General features: G+C 40.6%; 1 protein-coding gene and 1 long non-coding RNA gene across 7 annotated transcripts in view; one reads left to right on the forward strand and one right to left on the reverse strand.

Annotated features, from left to right (window-relative positions):
• kcnt1a (potassium sodium-activated channel subfamily T member 1a) overlaps positions 1–16,515 on the reverse strand; it is a 35,528-nt gene extending 19,013 nt beyond the window's left edge. The window contains 10 exon segments of the mRNA XM_040158169.1: positions 792–886; positions 1,371–1,454; positions 1,928–2,002; positions 2,282–2,341; positions 2,569–2,617; positions 3,041–3,088; positions 4,846–4,993; positions 5,204–5,283; positions 11,417–11,572; positions 16,346–16,515. Coding sequence (XP_040014103.1) covers positions 792–886; positions 1,371–1,454; positions 1,928–2,002; positions 2,282–2,341; positions 2,569–2,617; positions 3,041–3,088; positions 4,846–4,993; positions 5,204–5,283; positions 11,417–11,572; positions 16,346–16,515 — 965 coding nt within the window.
• A 2,152-nt stretch (positions 16,516–18,667) lies between these two features.
• Positions 18,668–19,965, forward strand: LOC120806596. Of its 6 annotated transcripts, none has more exons than XR_005709718.1 (3): positions 18,668–18,891; positions 19,364–19,681; positions 19,846–19,965. It is a non-coding gene; the product is annotated as an uncharacterized LOC120806596 (long non-coding RNA). The 6 variants fall into 6 exon arrangements; XR_005709719.1 differs by having other exon boundaries at positions 19,369–19,681; XR_005709720.1 differs by having other exon boundaries at positions 19,534–19,681.
• Positions 19,966–20,034: the final 69 nt, after the last annotated feature.

Below are 20,034 nucleotides of genomic sequence, written 5' to 3' on the forward strand. Positions count from 1 at the left end.
ATCGTTTTTTGGAAGCTTCATGGAACTATGTAATTTGGATAAGTTAATTTTTTTGTGTTGAGGTTAGTCTTGATTCCATGAGGAATTGCATTGAAAGAGCTTTTCCATTTAAACCAAAAGAAATATTAATATTAATTATTAATGTATTATTGGAAACTTTGCTCTTTATACATATATATTTTCCTTTAGGCAAAATAATTTCACATTTTTTTCCATGTTCAACTGACCTGCAGTGAACTAATCATTCTCAAGTCTCATGGTTAGGCTATCTTAGCACTGGAATTAATTGGAAGTGTGCTGACTGATCAATCTCTGTTTTCCCTTTAATTAGTACCAACTAACATAGTTCTTTCCAAAAAATGTCTTAGAAAATTATTTGGAAAATTATTACAAATTTATAGACCCAAAAAAGAAAGCGTTTCCAGATTCCTCTTTTCCGCACGAAATTTCTAATTTTCGTTGTTGCTTTTATGACAAAAATAAACAAATAAAATGCCAGAGCTGTATCTAACGGTTACTGGTTAATCACTGTGCAACAAGCTACACATTATGTTAGATTAGTTAGATACCCTAAGTACGTGCACTATCATACATGTCTCCAATGTAATGAAATATAACACAGCAACTCTGCAACTTATAAAGCTTTAAAAGATAAAATTTCAGTTGAGACTGTGTCAGAGAGGTATGGATACAGTCCAAGCCAGGCTTGTTAATTTGATAAACAAATAGAGAGGTTAAATAAGTCTTTCACAGTAAAGCTGGAAAAAAAATCCATGAAGAAGCATCCTCACCCAGTGAAGACCAGGCAGAGTAAGGTGCAGATGAGAATGAGGACCTGGTTGAACATGGCTGAGTTGGTCCTCTGGATCACCCTGTGGACATCGTTCTACACCCAACAACATACTTTTACATTTGAAGCTACAAACTCAACATTATACATACTCACATTAAATACAGACATTAAACTGGGGTCTATCAGACATTTCCTTTGCTTGTTATTACCAGGAATCATTCACATCATTAGTTTAGCTGTTTATTGCAAATGGTTCTTCTCTTCGGGGTGCTCCGTGCTGCAGCATTAAGGCATGAAAAACACGACATGATAAAATACAGAGAGGAATGCAAATAATCCCCCAGTGGAAGCCTTCCAGGGTGCACATAATCAGAGCAGAGGCAAAGCAGGAGATGGATGTGTTGTTGTGTCAATAGCAGCAGCCATACAGATGAAGGTCTGTATAAATCAATGCAGTTGAAATGCCAGCAGGACTGGCACGGTGTGACTCGAAGCGTCTCGCCTTAACATAGTCACTAAAACGTTGATTAAAAACAGGTCGTTAACAGAGACCATTAAGTTAAGGCTTTTGACTCACAATCATATTTTCCAAAGCACATTTGGCCAGCCAGCAGTTGAGAAACACGGGAATGAAGATGTTCCGTATTGAGGGCCAGAAGATCTGAGGAGAGAGTGAAACACTTCATAAGTTTTGTAACCTCGATGTTCCAACTGTAAAAAATGACGACCCAGGATTATCACCCAAAATGACTGTGGTGCAGAGGCACAGTCTCTTGTTTCTAGCTATCTAAATTTGTGTAGTTCACTTTTCTGTGTCCATTAAAACTGAGTCTGACTCTCAATAACTCTTACGGCCTCTATTCGTGAAGGCTACCATTGTAAAAATGTGAAAAAAAAGTACAAAACTGACACTTTTGTTATGTACCGTGAAAGTTGCTTCTGAACCGAAAGTGTTTCATTAGCCAGTAGGAGACACGATTAGAAAAGACAGACAGTCAGAGACTGACGGGTCACATCAGGCAACATAAGAAAGACATACTGTTACAACAGCAGCAACACTGAAGCACAAACAAACACATACTCCAGACAGGAACGACAATAACTATTTCCATGTTTTCATGGTAAAAGCTTTACTGTAATGATGAAGGGAACTGTGTTGATCATCTCCAGAAGAAAGGACACCTGGAATATCTGCTCCCAAATGTTCCCCTAAAATTAAAAACACACAGGCTTTTTAACACTTTCCTCCGTAAGCACACAATAGACAGTGAGTCACTGCAGAGAGACAAATTTCTTCATTGTAGTCTGCTACTTTCTACGACCACTTAATCCTTCACCTCAAGCAGATCCTGTAATTACCGCCTATCCTTAATGTAGCCATGAAAAAACGACCCCTGTAAATGACTAATTGTACAAACTATATTAATCATGCTGATGTGCTTGTAGTCTTTTTGAAGTTTTTTTTCTTTGGGTGTGTGTGTGTCATACCTTGTAGCTCAGGTACATCAGTAACATGGTCTCCAGGAAACTAATGATTGCCACAATCACCTGCGCAAAACCGAAACAGGAAATAATGAATAAAAACTCTTAAATTATTTACAACATAATAACCACTTCAGAAACAATCTTGTGAGAATTAAACCCACTGTGTTTTTCCATTAATTTAGATGGTAAACCATCTGTGGCTTAGTCCAGGTGATCAAATATTTGATCACTTCAGTTCATACACTAAAATAATAATTATTTTTCTCTCTACATGTTCTGTAGCGACTCACTTGAATGGCCCAGACAGGAACCTTTCTATCCACCCAGAAGATCAACTCCCTGTGAGACAGAACACGTAACAGCAACACTTTTATTAACGGTTAACAATAAATATTCTCAACATCAGAGAAGAAATGCATTCTCATCTATTTTTATAGAATCAGTGAGGGAGAAATACCGTCAAAGTAAGACTTTTAGATGACCAAAGGTGTCAGTTGTCACAACTTTTGATGAGTGTTAATAGAGCAAGAGATAACAGATATGGCAATGTGTCCAAGTACCAATGCCCAACATTGAGCTCATAATGAAAAACACTAATTGCATGCTAGGTTAAGAAATAAGCTGAGTGCGGGAAATGAGGTAAGATCCAGAACAATGAGCTGAAAAGAGCAAACACAGAACACTGCTCTTACTAGAGGGCGACGTAAGAATGTCCTGGTAATTCGCCCTTATTTAACAGAAATCACACCTCGTGCTGCTTACCAGTTAATTTCTCTGTCCTGCACTGATCCATTCCACTGACAGTCAGCGCTGCAGGATAGCGATGATGGTGAGGAAAAGAGAACAAAATGACGTAGGATGAAAATGAATGAATGTATGTGATGAAGGTATTTGCGCCGATGCTCATTAGGAAGTGTTTATTGTTGGATTCTATACATGCCAATTCAACCCAGTGAATCCAACATGTCTTTTACATCAAAACTGGATTTCTTCTAGCTTAATGTTAAACAAAGCTAAAACTGAAATGCTTCTTGTTGGACCAGTCAAAAACATGCATTTATTTAAAGATGCTTGATTGCTCGAAAACGGTTAAATGTCTTAATGTGGGATCACTTGGATCCCACATTAAGTTTAGTGTCAAGATAGCCATCACCACCTCCGTACTTAGGTAAGAATCTGACCATTTCTCTCTCGATAGCGAGAGTTTGATCTGAGCATTCACCTCTAAACTTGATTACTGTAATCCCCTTTTTTCTGGCCTGCCCAGGCCATCTATCCATAGCCTGCCACTTGTCCAGAACACTGCATCCTGACAAGAACCAGAAAATTCAATCACGTCTCCTGGTCTTTCTCCACTGCCTGCCCAGAAACAATACAGCTGATTTCAAAGTACTCACCCTGATCTATAGAGCACTACTTGGGCTACCCCTCTCAGATCTTATTTTACCAAATACACCAGCACACTTCCCATGTTATTCTTGTTCCAGCTACCATGTGTCCAGAGCATTTTCCTATTAAGGCGTATGATCTCTTAATAAATACCGCTGGTTTTGGAGTTTGTTATCAATGCGGTGTCTCAGTTAGAATATACTAGAAGAGGCTTCAAGGGTTTCTTGTAATTTGGTACAAGGCTGTACAGGTTTACAGTTGGTGTGTTCGTGGTTTCTAGAATAACAGAGTTAAAACAGAAATACCACAATAATGAACTATAGTATGACATGTGATAAAAACAATGAATTGGTTGACACTGAAAGTCCTGTAAAACTTTGTGGACAGAGTGTCAATACAACATCAGATATACTCGTATAAGTTGTCTCAAAAGATCATAGAGTGGACAGCCCAACTATGCACTAAGCTATTTTAGCTCGTAGCAAAGTACTAGCGATTCCAAACATAACGGATTCTTACACTAAGGAACAAACAATAGCACTACAAATATACTGTATAATAATACTCAGTTACAATGAAAAAAAAATAATTTTTCAAGTTTGATAAATGGCACTTCAATGAACTACTACTGGCACTGTCTGTTAAGCCACATCTTGCCATCTATCGAGGCAAGTCAAGTTGCACATTAAAACATTCACTCCTCCTATATTTACAATGAAAGCACAAAATGTAAAGCGCGCTTGCGTATTATTTGATGCACATAACGTCCTGTACAGACAGAAAGACAACTTTTATCCCAAACACATCCATCAAAGACTCTCTGGAGTCATCTAGCAGACAAAGCAAACACGCCAGTGTACCAGTTAATCATTCAAAGGAGCTGACTGGCCCTGACGTGTTTCCCACTGGTAACAGAACAGCACTTTCTTTGGAAACCTTAAAGGCCGGACTGAAACCTCATCTGTTCAACTCTGTATAAGATACGGTACCCAGTTGACCGGTTATGTTTGACATTGGCCTTGGCTTTTTATCTCTCCTTTTTTCTTGTTTTCTTTTGATAATCTATCATTTGTACTTCTGTTGTTTTCAGTGTTTTTCGTAAAGTGTGTTTTGTAAAATGTGATACTGCACTTGAAATAAATCTCGACTGAGACACTTTTCTCCCGGTGTAAACAAACCATTTGCTGTTGCCATTGGGAGCGCTCTGCTGTCCTGCGCTGTGGCTGGTGCCGGCGCCCTGATCGGGGTTGTCTGTCACCACTCTGATGATGTACAGCAGACAGGTGAGCAGCTTCAGGGAGAAGTTGAACACACGAATCCTAAGGCCTAAAGGGGAGAGAGGTACACATTTTCCAAACAATAAACATATCTTGGTTTCAAAGCAAGAAACTTATGTTTGTCTATCAGTATGCATCTGGGTCTCATTAAGCACACGTTTGTGGTCACTGCTTTCATTGTGTCCTCCTTTAATGGACCCTTTTAATTATGCAACAGCCGATTTAAGACGTGAGAACATGTCCTGCACCATCCACTTACTCGATCTTTGGTTTTTGATGAAGAAAAGCTTCAGACGCTCCTTGAAGGTGTTTTCATTCACATAAAACTCAACCTGCACCCTAACAGGGAAGAGAAGGAGAGGGAATGTGGAAACAAGAATCAGCAGCACAAACATAACATTTTCATAATGTTGTTTTTCTAATCTTGTGCATGAGGCGAGCTGGGCAATTATCTATCTCCGATTTTGCTCCCAATTATGAGACAGGGTTACTGTAGGACATGCAGCTTAAAACACAGGAGACAAAGAGCAGCAGTTACAGTATAGAAGATGATTTTACTCAGAATTAAAATTAAAAAAGAAAAGGGTAAATACGTTATTATTTTAGTTTTTGTTTCAAGTTTTACTTTTTATTTTAAAATTGATATTTTACAATATCTATTTCAACATCTAATCTCAATTTTCATTTTCCTTTTTCTCTCTTAATTTTTGATTTTCCCTTTTAATTTTAATTATGGATTACATTATCCTCCATATTAAAGCTCAACTATAACCTCACAACTTGTCAATACTTAATCACTATTTTTGCAAGTGAGTATTATTACTTACAGACAAAAATATCACATTGGTACATACTGTAATCATAGAGTATAAGGCTTTTTGCTTTCATGCAATTTCAGAATAAAATTTACTGGAAGTGAACACAAACTTTCCTGTTGGAGTAAAGAATGACAGTAAAATGCCAATTTAATTGAAGTTTTTCCTCGTGATGTACCTGATGATTGGCTATGGCTACACCAAAACACAAACGGGTTTTGAGTAAGCAATCGGGAGTGACTTTCTTGCAATTACAGAAACATCAAATTAAATTCGCTGTTCAACAAGAGAGCAATGCCCAGAAGGAGAGAAAGAGGGAAGTCAGAGAAAATAAGCACGCAAGTCATACAGTAGGTAGCTTGACAACACAAGGAGAAACACTAAAGTATAATCCTTATAATCAGAGGAGAGCGCCGAAAGGGAAAAATTAAAAGGGAAGGTGCAAGTGAAATAGAGATTAGAAGAATTTGAGGAAGGTTGAAAGCTGGTGAGGCTTCGCTGTGGCTCCTGCTGCTGCTGCAGTAATCCCAAAGTCTGGCTTGTGGCTGAAAGGTTCACAGTGGGAAAGAAAAGGCAGTGTGAGCTGCTGGATGCACAGACATCCCTCAGTGTGCACTTCAACAGCTATTTCAGGTCTGCACGATGGTAAAACCACACCAAGGAGTGCAGAGAGCCCTTCAGAGATAAAACAGAGAACGCAGAAAAACTAATCCTCTGTGATGAGATCTGACAACAGCTGTCACATCTGGCCAGCAGCAGGGCAGAGATGAGCTCTGGAGGTAAAGGCACTTCAACTCAGGGCAGGCTGCCACATATGAGAGTCCTACAAACTGCTCTCTGGCTGTCAGTGTGGGTGTCCCACGATCCACCCACGCACACACACACATAACGGTGCAAGTAATGACCCTTAATCAGCTCCTGTTGAGCACACAATTACAAGCTGAAGTGGTCTGACATTAGTCATACTGCAGTGTCACATCAGAGTTTCAGGCAATAAGATGCTCTGGGAGCAATTAGATCTTCTGAAACGTCTAATTGTGGCTGAGCGAGTTCTGCAAGTGCAATTATTTTGCAGCAGGCCCGCTTTTATCAAATCAGTTCACCTCGAGAATCAGAAAGACCTGCAGCTCTGAATACAAAAAGTTATAATAAAATCAGAGCTTGACTATGATCATGTCAAATGTGTTTAGGCAACGATTAATAGATTAATCAATTAGTTGATCAACAGAAAATTAATCGATTAATAATTTATGTCCCTTTTCAAGCAACAATTACCTAGCGTTGCCTAGTTTCAGCTTTGAAATTGTGAAACATTGCTGCTTTTCTTTGTCTTATGCGATAGTAAAATATAACATATTAGAGCTGAAAGGTTTAGTCGATTAATCATTTAGTTGATCATCAGAAAAATAATCAGCAGCTGTTTTAAGAAAAACAATTAATTTTTAAAATAATTTCTTATGCAAAAATGACAATAAATGCTGCTGTTTCTGGCTTCTAAAAAGTGTAAATTTTGCTGGTTCCTAATTAACTGAACATCTTTTGGGTTTGAAGTCTTGGTCTGTGGCAACACTTGAAACCTAAAAGAAACTTCAATCAACATTTTTTCACTATTCTGACATTTTATAGACCAAATGACTATTTGATAAATTGAGCAAAAAAAACTGGCAGATTTATCATTAATGAAACTAATCATTAGCTGCAGCCCTAATGTCTAACACAGTACATTCGAGCTGAAACTATCAGTCATTTAACTGATTAGTCAATCAACAGAAAAGTAATTGGCAACTATTTAAAAAAAACTAAAGAATTTTTTAATGTCAAAAATTCACTTGTAGCTTTTAAAATATGAAAATTTAGTGTTTTTTCTTTTGCCTTATATGAGGGCAAACTCAATACCTTTTGGTTTTGGACCGTTTGTTTAACAATACAAGCAATGGGACGACACCCACGGGTTTTAATAGACCAGTCGATTAATCAATAAATTGAGGGGAAAAAGGCAGATTAATTGATAATGAAAATAATCGTTAGTTGCAGCCCTAATAGTCCATTAATCAGCAGAGTGAAAAGTTATCAGCAACTATTTAAAATATCGATTTGATTTGTGAATATTTGAAAGTTTTCTTAGTGTTCTACAAATCTGAAGATTATGAAGATATCTGAGTTCTTGGACTGTTGGTCGGACAAAACGAGTCATCTGAGTCGATTTTTTTCCTACTTTCTGTGGATTAACTGAGAACTGAAGTTGCAGCCCCATGTTACATTCCAGCAAATGTGTCCATGAATAAGAAAAAAATTAATGACTTTCAGGTTCTAGTTATTGGAAATGAATAAACACGCAGGCATTTCCGTGCATCTCAGGAGTTTTTGGGGCGCGCTTATCAAAGTGGTCAGACCGGGCGCCAGTTGTTCGCTTCACCCATCGTCCATCTGCAAGCGGACAGTGTAACTGCAATTTCTCTAAAACCGAAAGATTTAAAAAAATATATATATATATACAGTCGGCGCATCCAGCTCACCTACAGTCTACTGACAGCCGGACACTTAGGAGAAGAACTTGTAGTCACTGCTCCAAGTGACCCTACCTCTGCCCGGCATCGCTACCGAAAGTGTCCGACCTCCAAGTGCCCGCGGACGCATCGCCCCAGGTCGGGATTAGGATTTTCGGCTCCATTGCAGGACACCTGTAGCTGCGTCGTGCGGTCGGTTAATCCCCACGGTGGCCTACAAGCTGCTTGACCAGCGCGCCTCCCCGCAGCTCTAGCACAACACAGCTCCAACTGTGTTTTATCGCAAGATGAATTGTTTTTGAGCTTTGGAGGAAAAAATAAAAAATAAAAAAATCCAAACACACTAATTAGAGTAAGATGTTCTAAAAAAAATAAATAAATAATAAGAAAGCAGAGACAAATTAGTGTTTGGTTAGTCATTTATTTAGAAGAAAGAAGTGTTCATAAGAATATTTTTAGAAATGTATACAATCTCTCTCTCGCTCTCGTGCTCGCGGGCCTGTTGCCACAGCAACGCTGCTATGACAGGAATAACCCGAACCGATGCTGCAGCAGCAGCACGGTCCTCTCCGGCAGCACTGCGGCTCCTGACAATCAAGCTCTAATATTCAATGTGACATACTGGAGGATTTTTTTTTTTTTTTTTTTTGCAGGTGGCATCAGGCAAACAGCATGTCAGTATTAACTGTTTTTAAACACAAGGGTTTGCGAATGTTTGGCTCTTCTGTCAGCAGTCTCCGCTCTGTTGTTGCGGAGGTTTTGGCACCGTAAGTGACAGACGACAGAAACAGAGGGACGGATGCTTTCTCCCTTGCATCCGAGTGGAAGTGCAGACAACAAGAAAGTCAAGAAGAATGTGGGAGGCACTGCTCTGTTTCTGTCTACCTCCTATCACTCCCACCTTTTTGTTTTCTCTAAATTTGAATTGTCTGAAGTAGTAATTTATAGATGACCTCCTCTATGAGTCAGTCCTTTTGAAAAATACCAGAAGAGGTCACTCCACTTGAACCTCCTCCGCCCACACTGGTACACCCACTCATTGTGGCTTTCCAAGTTGCATGTAAAGACCCTTACACCATAATTACTGCCAGTGAAAATCTCTGACATTTTTATTTCTGCACTCTGCATTTATATAATGCAAAGGTTAGCCCCTGAAGACCCGACTTCAAGGGGATAATGAAGGTGTTTGAAATGTACAAAATGTGAGACGGTAAACTGAAAAGAAAAGACTGGAATCTCAGGCATAAGAACAGATTAAAGGTGAAAAAAAGACAATATACAAATGAGGGAGCGGGCCTCCTTGGGCAGATGAGACCAGTGACATTTGGGAGTTCACAGACAGCTGCTGAACACAAGCCTGGAGGCTGACCACAGAAAATCCAACCCGGAGCATCAGTTACCTCCAACAGCCCTATCCTACTGGGGACAGAAGATTGGTTCATTTGCATGGAGAGAAAGGAAAAATGATAACTGACTAAGTGGGAGCTGAGGAGGTCGGCAGTTTCATCGAGGAGAAAACAGTGGTTGTTGGACAGCTGGGGAAAGGTTACCCTTGACTGCAAGCATTGGCAAAGCTTGTTTTTTTTTTCTCCTCGACAAATAGATGTGTCAAATGTTACAAACAGCACTGCAGGCTCAAAGGTTTACTGCTGCTGTAATCACATCTAAAATTACATTTGATCATCTCTCTCCTGAGGTCCATCTGGCAGAACCCAAGAATATGTACTGAATAAGTATCATTAGGAAACACAAATATGAATGCATAACTAAATGTTCTAGATTGTTTAATTCAGTGCTCTACAGAAGTTATGCAATAACAGAAAAAGGGACACAAGTTTTTTCTTTTTCAAGTTATTTTTTGACTCCTTTGTTTTAGGCTTTAGAAATAGAAGCTATCTTAATCCTGCTGTAGCAGTGATTTGAATCCTTAGACAAAAACAAACGGAGCAGATCTCAGAAAAATAGAAGGCTGCTACTGATCTTGTCTTATATCAAGCTCAGAGGGCAGAATCGAGGGGAAAGGAGCATAAATTGCGGATGAGGAGAGATCTCGTGAGATCTCCTTTTAAATTCTGATTGTGAATTAGCTCACAAAGTTGTTCCTGAAAAACATGTTTCGAATCAAACTCTTTCAAGCTTCGCATACATTCTTGGAAAAATGCGCAGACACACACGTAGCCTACTTCAGCTCTCCTCAAAACCACGCTGCTTCAGAAACGGCATCTTTTTCAGCACCATGGACAGCACCCCCGACCCTGCCATGTTTCTGGCTTCATTTCCTCTTTCAAGGCTGACAAAATCCAAAGCAGAAACACAACTTACACCATACAACAGGGTTAGAGAACGCTGCCCTTGTGTATGCTAAGACTGCAGGGGGGAGTTCGTGCACAGTAACTCTGATGTAACTTCAAACAACTACAAACACTGCCACAAAGGTGGTTCAAGTGGGGCTGGATGCCCATTAATAGTATTTGTCAGCTGTAAAAAAAATAGGTCAGCAATCAGCAATTTTGATGGGTGAAAGCAACAGAGAGATTTGGGATAATCTAATCTAAATAAAGTGGTTTTTTCAGTGATTAATTGTTTTGTTCTATAAAATGTTAGAAGATTGTGAAAAAAATGTCATCATATTTTTTTCCAAGCTCAAGGTGACATCGTCACATCTTGTTTTGTCCAACCTACAGTTGAAAAAACCCAAAATATTCAGTTTACTATCATATAAGATGAAGAAAACTGGAAAATATTCACATTTGACAAGAGGTAAGCAGTGAACTTTTGGCATTTTTGTTTAAAAGAATGTATTTGACCATTAATCAAGTATTAAAATAGATGCAGAATGATTTTTTTGTCAATCAACTAATAAAGGTATTCCCAACCAGGGGCATTTGAACTGCAGGGGATACTTCTGCAGTTGCTCAGAAGTATGTGGAAAGATTGTAAAGTAGCTCAACTAATTAAAAAAAACAAAACAATCAATTCATTTTTTTTTTTTTTAATCCACTAATTGATTCAACTTTAAAACTTGAGCAATACATGTTGAGAGAGTATGATATGAAAAGTAATGAATAGCTAAATTTTATGGATAAACAGCAGTGCTCAACCTGCTGTCCATGATTTATGACTTCCCTTCGTGTCCACACTACTGCCTACCTGTCATCATTCTGGAAGCTCTGGTCCCCGAGCAGCAGGTCTCTGAAGCGGAAGCGGGGCGGCAGTGGGGGCACTTCACTCTCCAGCTGCTCCATGTTAAGGGTGGAGATGTCTAAGATAACCCCGCTGTTAGTCTGTAGTGGTGTCGGAGCGGAGCTGGAGGAGGGAGAGGAGAAAAGTAAAGAAGCAATAGGGGAAAGGACGGATGAAAGAGAGCAGAAGTGGAAAGGTGAAGGAAGTTGGAAGAACAGGCAATGGTGAAAAGGAACTAGGAACAGGGAGAAGGGGAGGGAGCACGGAAAGGAAGCATGGGATGGAGGAGTACAGGTGGTGCCGGAATGCACACAAACAGGACAGAAAAAAAGATAATATATTATAAACTAATAAATTTGCGTTTGATCCCAGTCCAGAAAATTCTCGACCCTGAGCTTTGGTGACTGGCCTTGTTCTTAACCTCTTTACCTGTCTGTTTGCAGCTTATTCTGTAATATGGGATGTTCAAACAGCATCCATGAAGTGACAAGGAAAATGAAAATCAGAACCAGCCAACATACGTTCATCTAAAAAGCCATGCACACTATCTGCTTTGCTCCCCTGGGGCAGATGCAGGCATTATATACAACTACTGTGACTGTAAACAGTCATTTGTTCCATAACCTATTTAACAAGCTGAAGCAGAAGTTTACATGTATTCTAGTGTATTTGCTAGGTACAGTTGGATGATAGAAGACTGCACAGATTCCTAACTCTGTTTTTTATAGTCCACAACTATATTTTATGGTATTAACTTTATTAACATAAGAATTAAATTTGTCTTTTAGACTAATTCTGTATTCACTCATTTTGGTGTGGGAAGATTTCAACCAGTGTAGGCAAGTAACTAAGTTTACTCAAGTTCTGCACAATTTTGAGCTACTTTACTTGAGTATATCCAGTTTTTGCTACTTTATACTTGTACTCTACTAAATTTTAGAGGGAAATGTTTTTTTACTTTTACTTCACTACATTTATTTGAAAGATGCAGAGTAGTTAGTAGTTACTTTTCAGATTACCATATTACATATACACCATATGATAAGTTTATTAAATACAATGCACTGTTAAAGATTAAAGTAGCTCCACCTCAATGAGCTACAACATTGATGCATCAATGTTGACAACCTAATAATAAAAATTGATAAAAATGTATCATTCACAGGGGCCATTATTTGCTAAATGAGTACTTTTACATTTGATACTTTGCTCTATTTGAATTAAATAAGATTTGTAATGCTGGACCTTTACTTGTAATGGAGTATTTTAACATTGCTATATTGGTACTAATACTTGTAAAGAGTACTACTTCCAATACTGGTTTCAACACGTGATCACTCAGCTTTGTCGTAGTCTGCTCCTCATTTCCCCTCGGCCCCTCTTCAGCCCCTGCTCACTTCTCCTGGGCATGTTTAACCCTCCATATCCCCAGACCTGCCATTCTCCATCTGCCCACCAGAAGCTCCTGGACTTTCTTCCTGTCTTCAATTCCACGAGCTCACCTGTTTCCCATTTGCAATCACCTGAGCATCCATGCCCACTCACACACCTGTTCCCAGTTTCCTCGTCATCCCAGTCACTATTTAAACCTGCCATTGTCACCAGCTCCTTGTCAGATAGTCTTCTTATGTTTCCTGTGTGTACCTATGTGCCTGATACCTGCATGCATCGGTTGTCTGTGCCTGCCTAGCTAGCTGCCTGAATACCTGCCCTTTCTCCTTGTCCACCCGAGCCTGGTTCTCTTCAGTTTATACTATTAAAGTAACTTCACTGCACCTGCCTGCTTGTCTTTCTGCATTTGGGTCCTCCCTCCCTGTGCTGCTACCACCAGAACGATCTGACCACAAAGGACCCAGCAGATCTAATGTTTTCTGAGGAGGAACCAAAGGAGATGACACTTGCCATGGAGTGCCTCCATTGTGGAGCAGAAAAATGTAGCTCTGTCATTTTCAATCTATGGGATATCTTTAAAGCCTTGGTTAATGAATAAGTTCCTGGCATTGCAGATTTGGTGGCCTCTGCTGCCACGGTCCTTGCTAGCCATCGGCCTTTCTCCCATTTGGCTAGCTTCCAGCCTGCTAGCCACCAGCCAGTCTCCCAGTCTGCTAGCCACCAAGCTGCCTCACTGTCGGCTATCCTCTGGCCAGGTAGCCAACTGCCAGTTGGCTAGCCACCAGCCTGCACCGCAGTTGGCTAGCATCAGACCTGCTAGCCTCTAGCCAGCACCGCAGTTGGTTAGCATCAGGCCCGCTAGCCTCCAGCATGCACCCAAGTTGGTTAGTCTCCAGTCCGATAGCCTCCAGCCGGCTAGCCTTCAGCATGCAGCCCAGCCTCCAGTCTCCAGCCAACATTCTGGTCAGCTAACCTCAGGCCCACTAGCTTCCAGCCTTCACTCCACTCAGCTAGCCTCATCTCTGCTCCTGAAGACCTTGCACAGTCCCATTTCCTGGGTACGTGCCTGGCTTCCACAAAGTATCCAGGGGTCTGAGTCCCTAGAAGGAAGCATAGGTCTCAAAGACGTCAATTCCCTGAACTGTCCAGAGCCTCAGCTGCCCAGCGACCCAGAGCCAGCACCACGATCAATGCCCAGCCGGACCCCGACCCTGTGTGGGGGTTCCCAGCCAGCGTCTTGCCTGTTCCTGAGTTGGCTGTCCTGGCTAACATCTCATCTGTTCCTGAGTCTGTTCATCAGTCAGCCATTCTGGCAGACACCTCGCCTGTTCCTAAGTCGGCCATCCCAGCCCACGTCACGTCTGTTCCTGAGTCTCTTCCTGAGCCAGCCGACATCAAGCCTGTTCCTGAGTTGGCCGACATCTTGCCTGTTCCCAAGTCAGTTTACGCTAAGCTTGTTACTGAACTGGCCATTGTCAAGTTTGCTCCTGGTTTCTAGATGGCGGCCCAGCCAAAACCGCCCACCCAATGGCTTGCATGATCCTCAGTAGCAAGCCCATGCCGATGCCCTGTCTGAACTTTAGTTAGCAGCCCCTGCCAACGATCTGCCCAATCTCCCAGTTGGCGGTTGTCTCAGCAAACGTCGACCAGCCAACTGTCGACGCTGTTGTCTAAGCCTACGGAAACCAGCCAGAATATCAGGCTGCTTGCCTGATGCTCCAGTTGCCAGCCTCTATTGCGTCATCCTGTCAATGCCCGGCGGACAAGTTTCTTCTTTCTGCCCTGACTCTGGATCGGCTCCGTCTATCTGTCCAGCCTCTGTGCTGTCCTCCCGAGGTTTCCTGCTCCGCCTTTGTTCTGCCCCTGAGCCATCCACCTGAGATCCCCTGCTCATTATTTGGTTCCCAGCCCACTTGACGTTGTGACCAGCTCTTTGTTGGATTGTCTTATGTTCCCGTTTGCTTACCAATGTGCCTGCTACCTGGATACAATAACCTGTTATCGGTACCTGCCTGCCAGCCTGCCCACCTGTCTACCTGCCTGCTTGCTTGTCCACCCATCTGTCTGTAAGCCTGGTTCTTTTCAGCTTATACTATTTAAGTGACTTCATTGCACCTGCCTGCCTCTGTCGCTACCAGCAGTTGTGACAAGCTTGAGGCACACATCATTAATACTGTGTAATAATCATAGATCTATTACTCGGATTCATCTTACATAAACCATAAAAAAAATTATAAGACAGAAATGTCTGATTAGCTGCATTAGGGGCACAATCTCTACTGCTATGTTTTTTTTTTTTCTCTGACTGTCTTTACATGAGTTGAGTCACATCTCCAGTTCACACATTGGTCAATCACAGCCCAAGAGCCTGAGTAATATGCAAAGGAGGAGTGTGATACAGTGCGATGTTACCTTTTACCCTAGGAGAAGAAGGTGTGAGAAGTTGTACTGAAGGAAAAAGATGAATTATAAACCCCTGAACTGAGTGAATGCATTGATTCAAAAGAACTGTAAGTAGTTTGCTGGGAAGACGGGTGCAGTTGTCAGTCCCTTCAAAAGAGATCAGTGAAGATGCAGCTAAACCTACACAATCTATAAAGAGGCAAGGTAGATTATCCAGAAATCAGTGAGTGTAGAAAAGCCCCAAATCTCTTCTCTATTCACCCTCCCTCCATCTCCCCACCTATTCCCTCCATCACCGTGTCTGCCTGTTTGCCATATTCCTACATTAGGCTTGTCAAATTTATTGTATAACAGATGAAGGGTATATTTCCCAAGCGATTTTATGAAATCCATTTAACTTAACCGAAAAAACCCCAATGGCAAAGAGAAGCACTCAAGTCTCATAAACAGACCTGCGCTTATGGGTCATTTGAGGCATCCCTAATGAACAGAGAAAAACATGTCGAGTGAGAGGATTTAAATACACATCTGTGTCTCTTTTTCGAGACTTTCAATGTACATTTTTAACAACACATGTAAACATTTTCACTGAAAAGTAACACAAATGTTTCAAAGAAGCCACACAGGTTGCAACATTAGAATTATTATTTAATGTGCCTATTATTAGTTCTGGTATTACAGCCATGTTTTCAGTAGATAATATCCGGGCTGTAATACTGGCAGCTGAGACAGATAGCAAGCTCGCAAACAGCTGAGCACACAACAGTGGAGAGACATGAGTAGATGAGCAGACAGTGTATGGATGGATGAAGCTCTAGAAACAAACACCAATAAAAACTAATGATCAGTGACAGGATTGTGTTCACGCACTGCACTGAATAAAGGAACATTCAGATTTCATGAAATATAAAGATTTGGCTCTTTTCACAGTTTTATTCAACAAATCCCTCAGCTATAAATCATGTTTGTGCCCAGAATAACTTTTTAAAAAGGTGCAACAATCAAAGGCACTAACTTGCTCATCACTAATCTCCACATATGATACCTGAAGTTTGCCTCCTTACTCGTTTGCTCTTGTTGGTTTTTTTTTTCCTCTCTTACCGTGGCTTGTGGTCGCTCACGGTCCCATCGTCGTTCACGAATGAATGATTCACGTAGCATTCACTGCACATTTTGGACGGCGATCCGGCGCTGCCGGCGGCGGACTGGAGAGCTGCGGCGGTCGGCGTTGAGTCCCCCTTGACAAAGTCGTCTTCCCGGGTCGATTGCATCGGAGGGTGAGCTAATCAAAAAAAAAAGAAAAGAAAAGGAAAAGGGAATGGATTCCAGGCTAGAAAGACGCGCTTTTTTTTTTAAAGCCCGGGTGATTTCTCCCTATGTAAGTGCGCCCCCCCCCCCCACCCCACCCCACCCCACCCCCCTCACCTATTGAGGTGCATCTCGGAGGTATGGAAGAGTTTTTGTCAACCTACGTAGATAAGAGGCTGCGATCAAGGTGACAACTGCCATATGAGGGTCTTTAAATAGACAGACTACAAGATGCAAATGCAAACCATTTGGCTGGCAGAAAATAAATTAAAAAAAAAAAAAATCAATCAATCAAGCGCACAAAACTCTGGGAGATGCAGAGGGACAGGTCTGCAGCGGTGAACATTACGGCTATGACAGCTTTCCTCCCCGAGCGGGCAGCGGGTACACCTGATGACATAACTGTTGAATTATCACCCGACTCCTGACGAGGAGGGAGTCGTTAGCACCATCTGTCGGAGGCTGCGAGCCCCTTCAGTTGTCCACAGTGGAAACACGGCGGTTAAATGGTTGAAGAAGGCTGAAGAAAGGCAACTCGTTTCAGGCCAATATGCAGAATTCAACCATACGACGAATAAACACAAGAAAAAAAAAAAAAAAACAGGGCTATTGGGTGTATTGTACAAGTGTTGTTCGTATTCGGTTCAACTTATTTATGTCACACAAGTCAAGTCCAGTCAGTTTTATTTATATAGCCCAATATCGCGATTGCAACTTTGCCTCAGGGGGCTTCACAATCTGTACAACATACAACATCCTCTGTCCTTAGACCCTCGAGTCAGAAGAGGAACCCCCCCCCCCCCAAAAAAAACCCTTTAATGGGGAAGAAAAGGGGAGAAACTTCAGGAAGAGCAACAGAAAAGTTTGCAGTATGGATGGTTAGGTTGACAAGATTATAGCTAGATTGTAAACATATATGAAGAATATTGTACAGCAACACTGTCACTAGTGGAATGAGTATTCAGATCCTTTACTTAAGTAAAAGTAGAAATATTACAAATGTAAAAGTACTCCATTCCAAGTAAAAGTCCTTCATTCAAAATCCCACTAAAGTAAAAATATCATCAAACAAATGTGCTTAATATCAAAAATATTAAAATGTAATAATTATTAAACTCTTTCTGCTGATTAAATGGCCCCTAACTGATATTGTATATGACATTATAAGACTGGCAATACTGCATAAATGCCTAACCTAAGATGCATTTCACTTTTGTAGCCGGTCAAGGTGTATCTACTTTTAACTACTTTATAGACAGTTGGGTAGTTTAGTTAAGTGGTTCCCAACCTACGGGTTTGACCCTTCCGAAGGGTCACAAGATAATTTGAGAGGTTGTGAGATGATCAATAGGCAAGGAAAATCAGAAGAAGTTCTGCTACACATATTTGTATTTATGTTTAGGACTTTAACCTTTGCTGTTTTTGTGAAATATAGGCTACTGTGACCTCTTTAGGCCTCAAAGACTTCTTTAAATTAAATAATTTGTAAAGTTTAAAAGGGGAAGTGATTCTTTGATGGAACTACTAAACACATCTAAAAGGAGACATGGAGCCCCAACTACAAACTGCTTTTCTGTGAGGGATAAAAAAAACACTGTATTGTATAAGCTTATAGTTTTATGTATAAAATCTGAATCGGAAAAGTAATGAGTAAGCTCTCAAATAAATCTGGTGGAGTAAAAGGCACAATATTTCCCTCTGAAATGTAGAGGAGTACAGGAAAAAAAGTAGCATAAAATGGAAATACTCAAGTACAAGTACCTCAAAATTGTAATTAAGTACAATACTTGCATAAATGTACTTAGTTACTTTCCACCACTTTAAAAAAAAAAAAGACTTTGCACAAGAAACATAACTATTTTCAGCTTAATATGCCAAATGCAACAATGTGATAAATACACATACCAAACTTGTCTTTATTAATTTTGCCTACAACTTACATTTTATTTTTATCCAAAGCAAAGAAAGGGCAGATACTTCCTGTTATATAGTTTAAATTGTCAAATAGGAGCACAGGGTTATGTCTTCTTCAGTGTGCAATAGTTCTTCAGTTCAATGGTTGGATCTTTCTGACTTCTAACCTACAATGAGTGTTAATCAACTCATGACCAACAGGTGCACCAAGTGGCCACTAGCTGAACTAACCAACTAAACTACGTAGTGAATAAGCATCTGTGGTACACTACAATGAAAACATCAGGGCAACCGCCATAAGTCATTGTAGTATAAGACAAAACTGGGTTTGATAAAATGTTCTACAACTTGTTAGAGGAAAGGAGACAGGTCAAATTCGTCATTTAAATTAGCAGGAGTTGCAATCCAATAGGCTGCACACTGAGGTAAGCAGTCGTTCTGGATTTCCACCTCTGTGTGGTTGGATCACTTTATCTGTACCGACACTTAAGCAGGGAGACAGAACAGTTGCTTTCTGCAAAATGGTGAGCAACAGGAGAGGCAATATCGACATGTCTGCTGACTGATTGTTGTTCCTAGATTCTTGCTCTTAATTGGATGTTTATGCAGACGTTTTTCCTAGATTCTGGTGCATGGGCACTGTAACAAATATATGATGTTCTTTGTATTGGAGGTTAGGCATGACCCGATTTGAAAATCTTTGTCTGAAATTAAATTTTTAAGTGCCCCGTGTTCACAATAATGTCACGAGCTGTACAATTTCTGCAAGGAAAACAGCCTTTGATAAAACTCTAATTTCATCTAACGATATCAGTCTTTTTTGTTTGTTTGTTTTTGGTAGAGAGCAACGTTTTTTACTTCTATTATTGGTTATTTTTATGCCTTTGTGTGGACCAGAACAGTAGCTGTCAAATGGGTTGGAGACTGATTGATTTATTGAAGTGTCCTATACGACACGGAGCCCAGCCCTTGTGGGAAATACAATGGCTTTACGCTGACAGTGTGATTCATCATCCAAATAAAATCTGAAAACCCCACGTTCCCTTCCACCTCGCGCCTGCCATCAGTGTTTCTCGGGAGTGTTGAGCTCGAACAACAGATCATCCCACCTTTCACACAGAGGGACCCCGGGAGGAGCCTCGCACTCTCTCTGACAGGGGAAGGAACAGAGGCCAGCAGCATCACCGGATTAACATGGCGCTCTAGGGATGAGAGGTAATGCTTACTGTTCATATTTTAGTTTAACAGCAGAAAGAAATGAGACTGGTAAATAGATAACTGCACAAAGAAAAACTGAATATGAATTTTTCTTCTTTTTTTTTTTACATTTAAAAAAGCATGAGATATCTTTCAGTCCTTGTTGTAATTTTATCCTTCAGGAGAAGGCCACTAACACTCAATGTTGGAGATGAAAATCATAAAAGACGAGTAGGATGAGTGGCCAGTTGAATTCCACTACGCTCACAGAAGTGCCAGGAATAAAAATGAAAATAAAATGTGAAGAGAAATGTGACCAGATGTTTTTTTTTTTATTATCATCATTATTTATTTCTTTTTTTATTTGATTA

The sequence above is a fragment of the Xiphias gladius genome, chromosome 20 (genome assembly GCF_016859285.1).
Source record: "Xiphias gladius isolate SHS-SW01 ecotype Sanya breed wild chromosome 20, ASM1685928v1, whole genome shotgun sequence".
NCBI lineage: Eukaryota > Metazoa > Chordata > Actinopteri > Istiophoriformes > Xiphiidae > Xiphias > Xiphias gladius.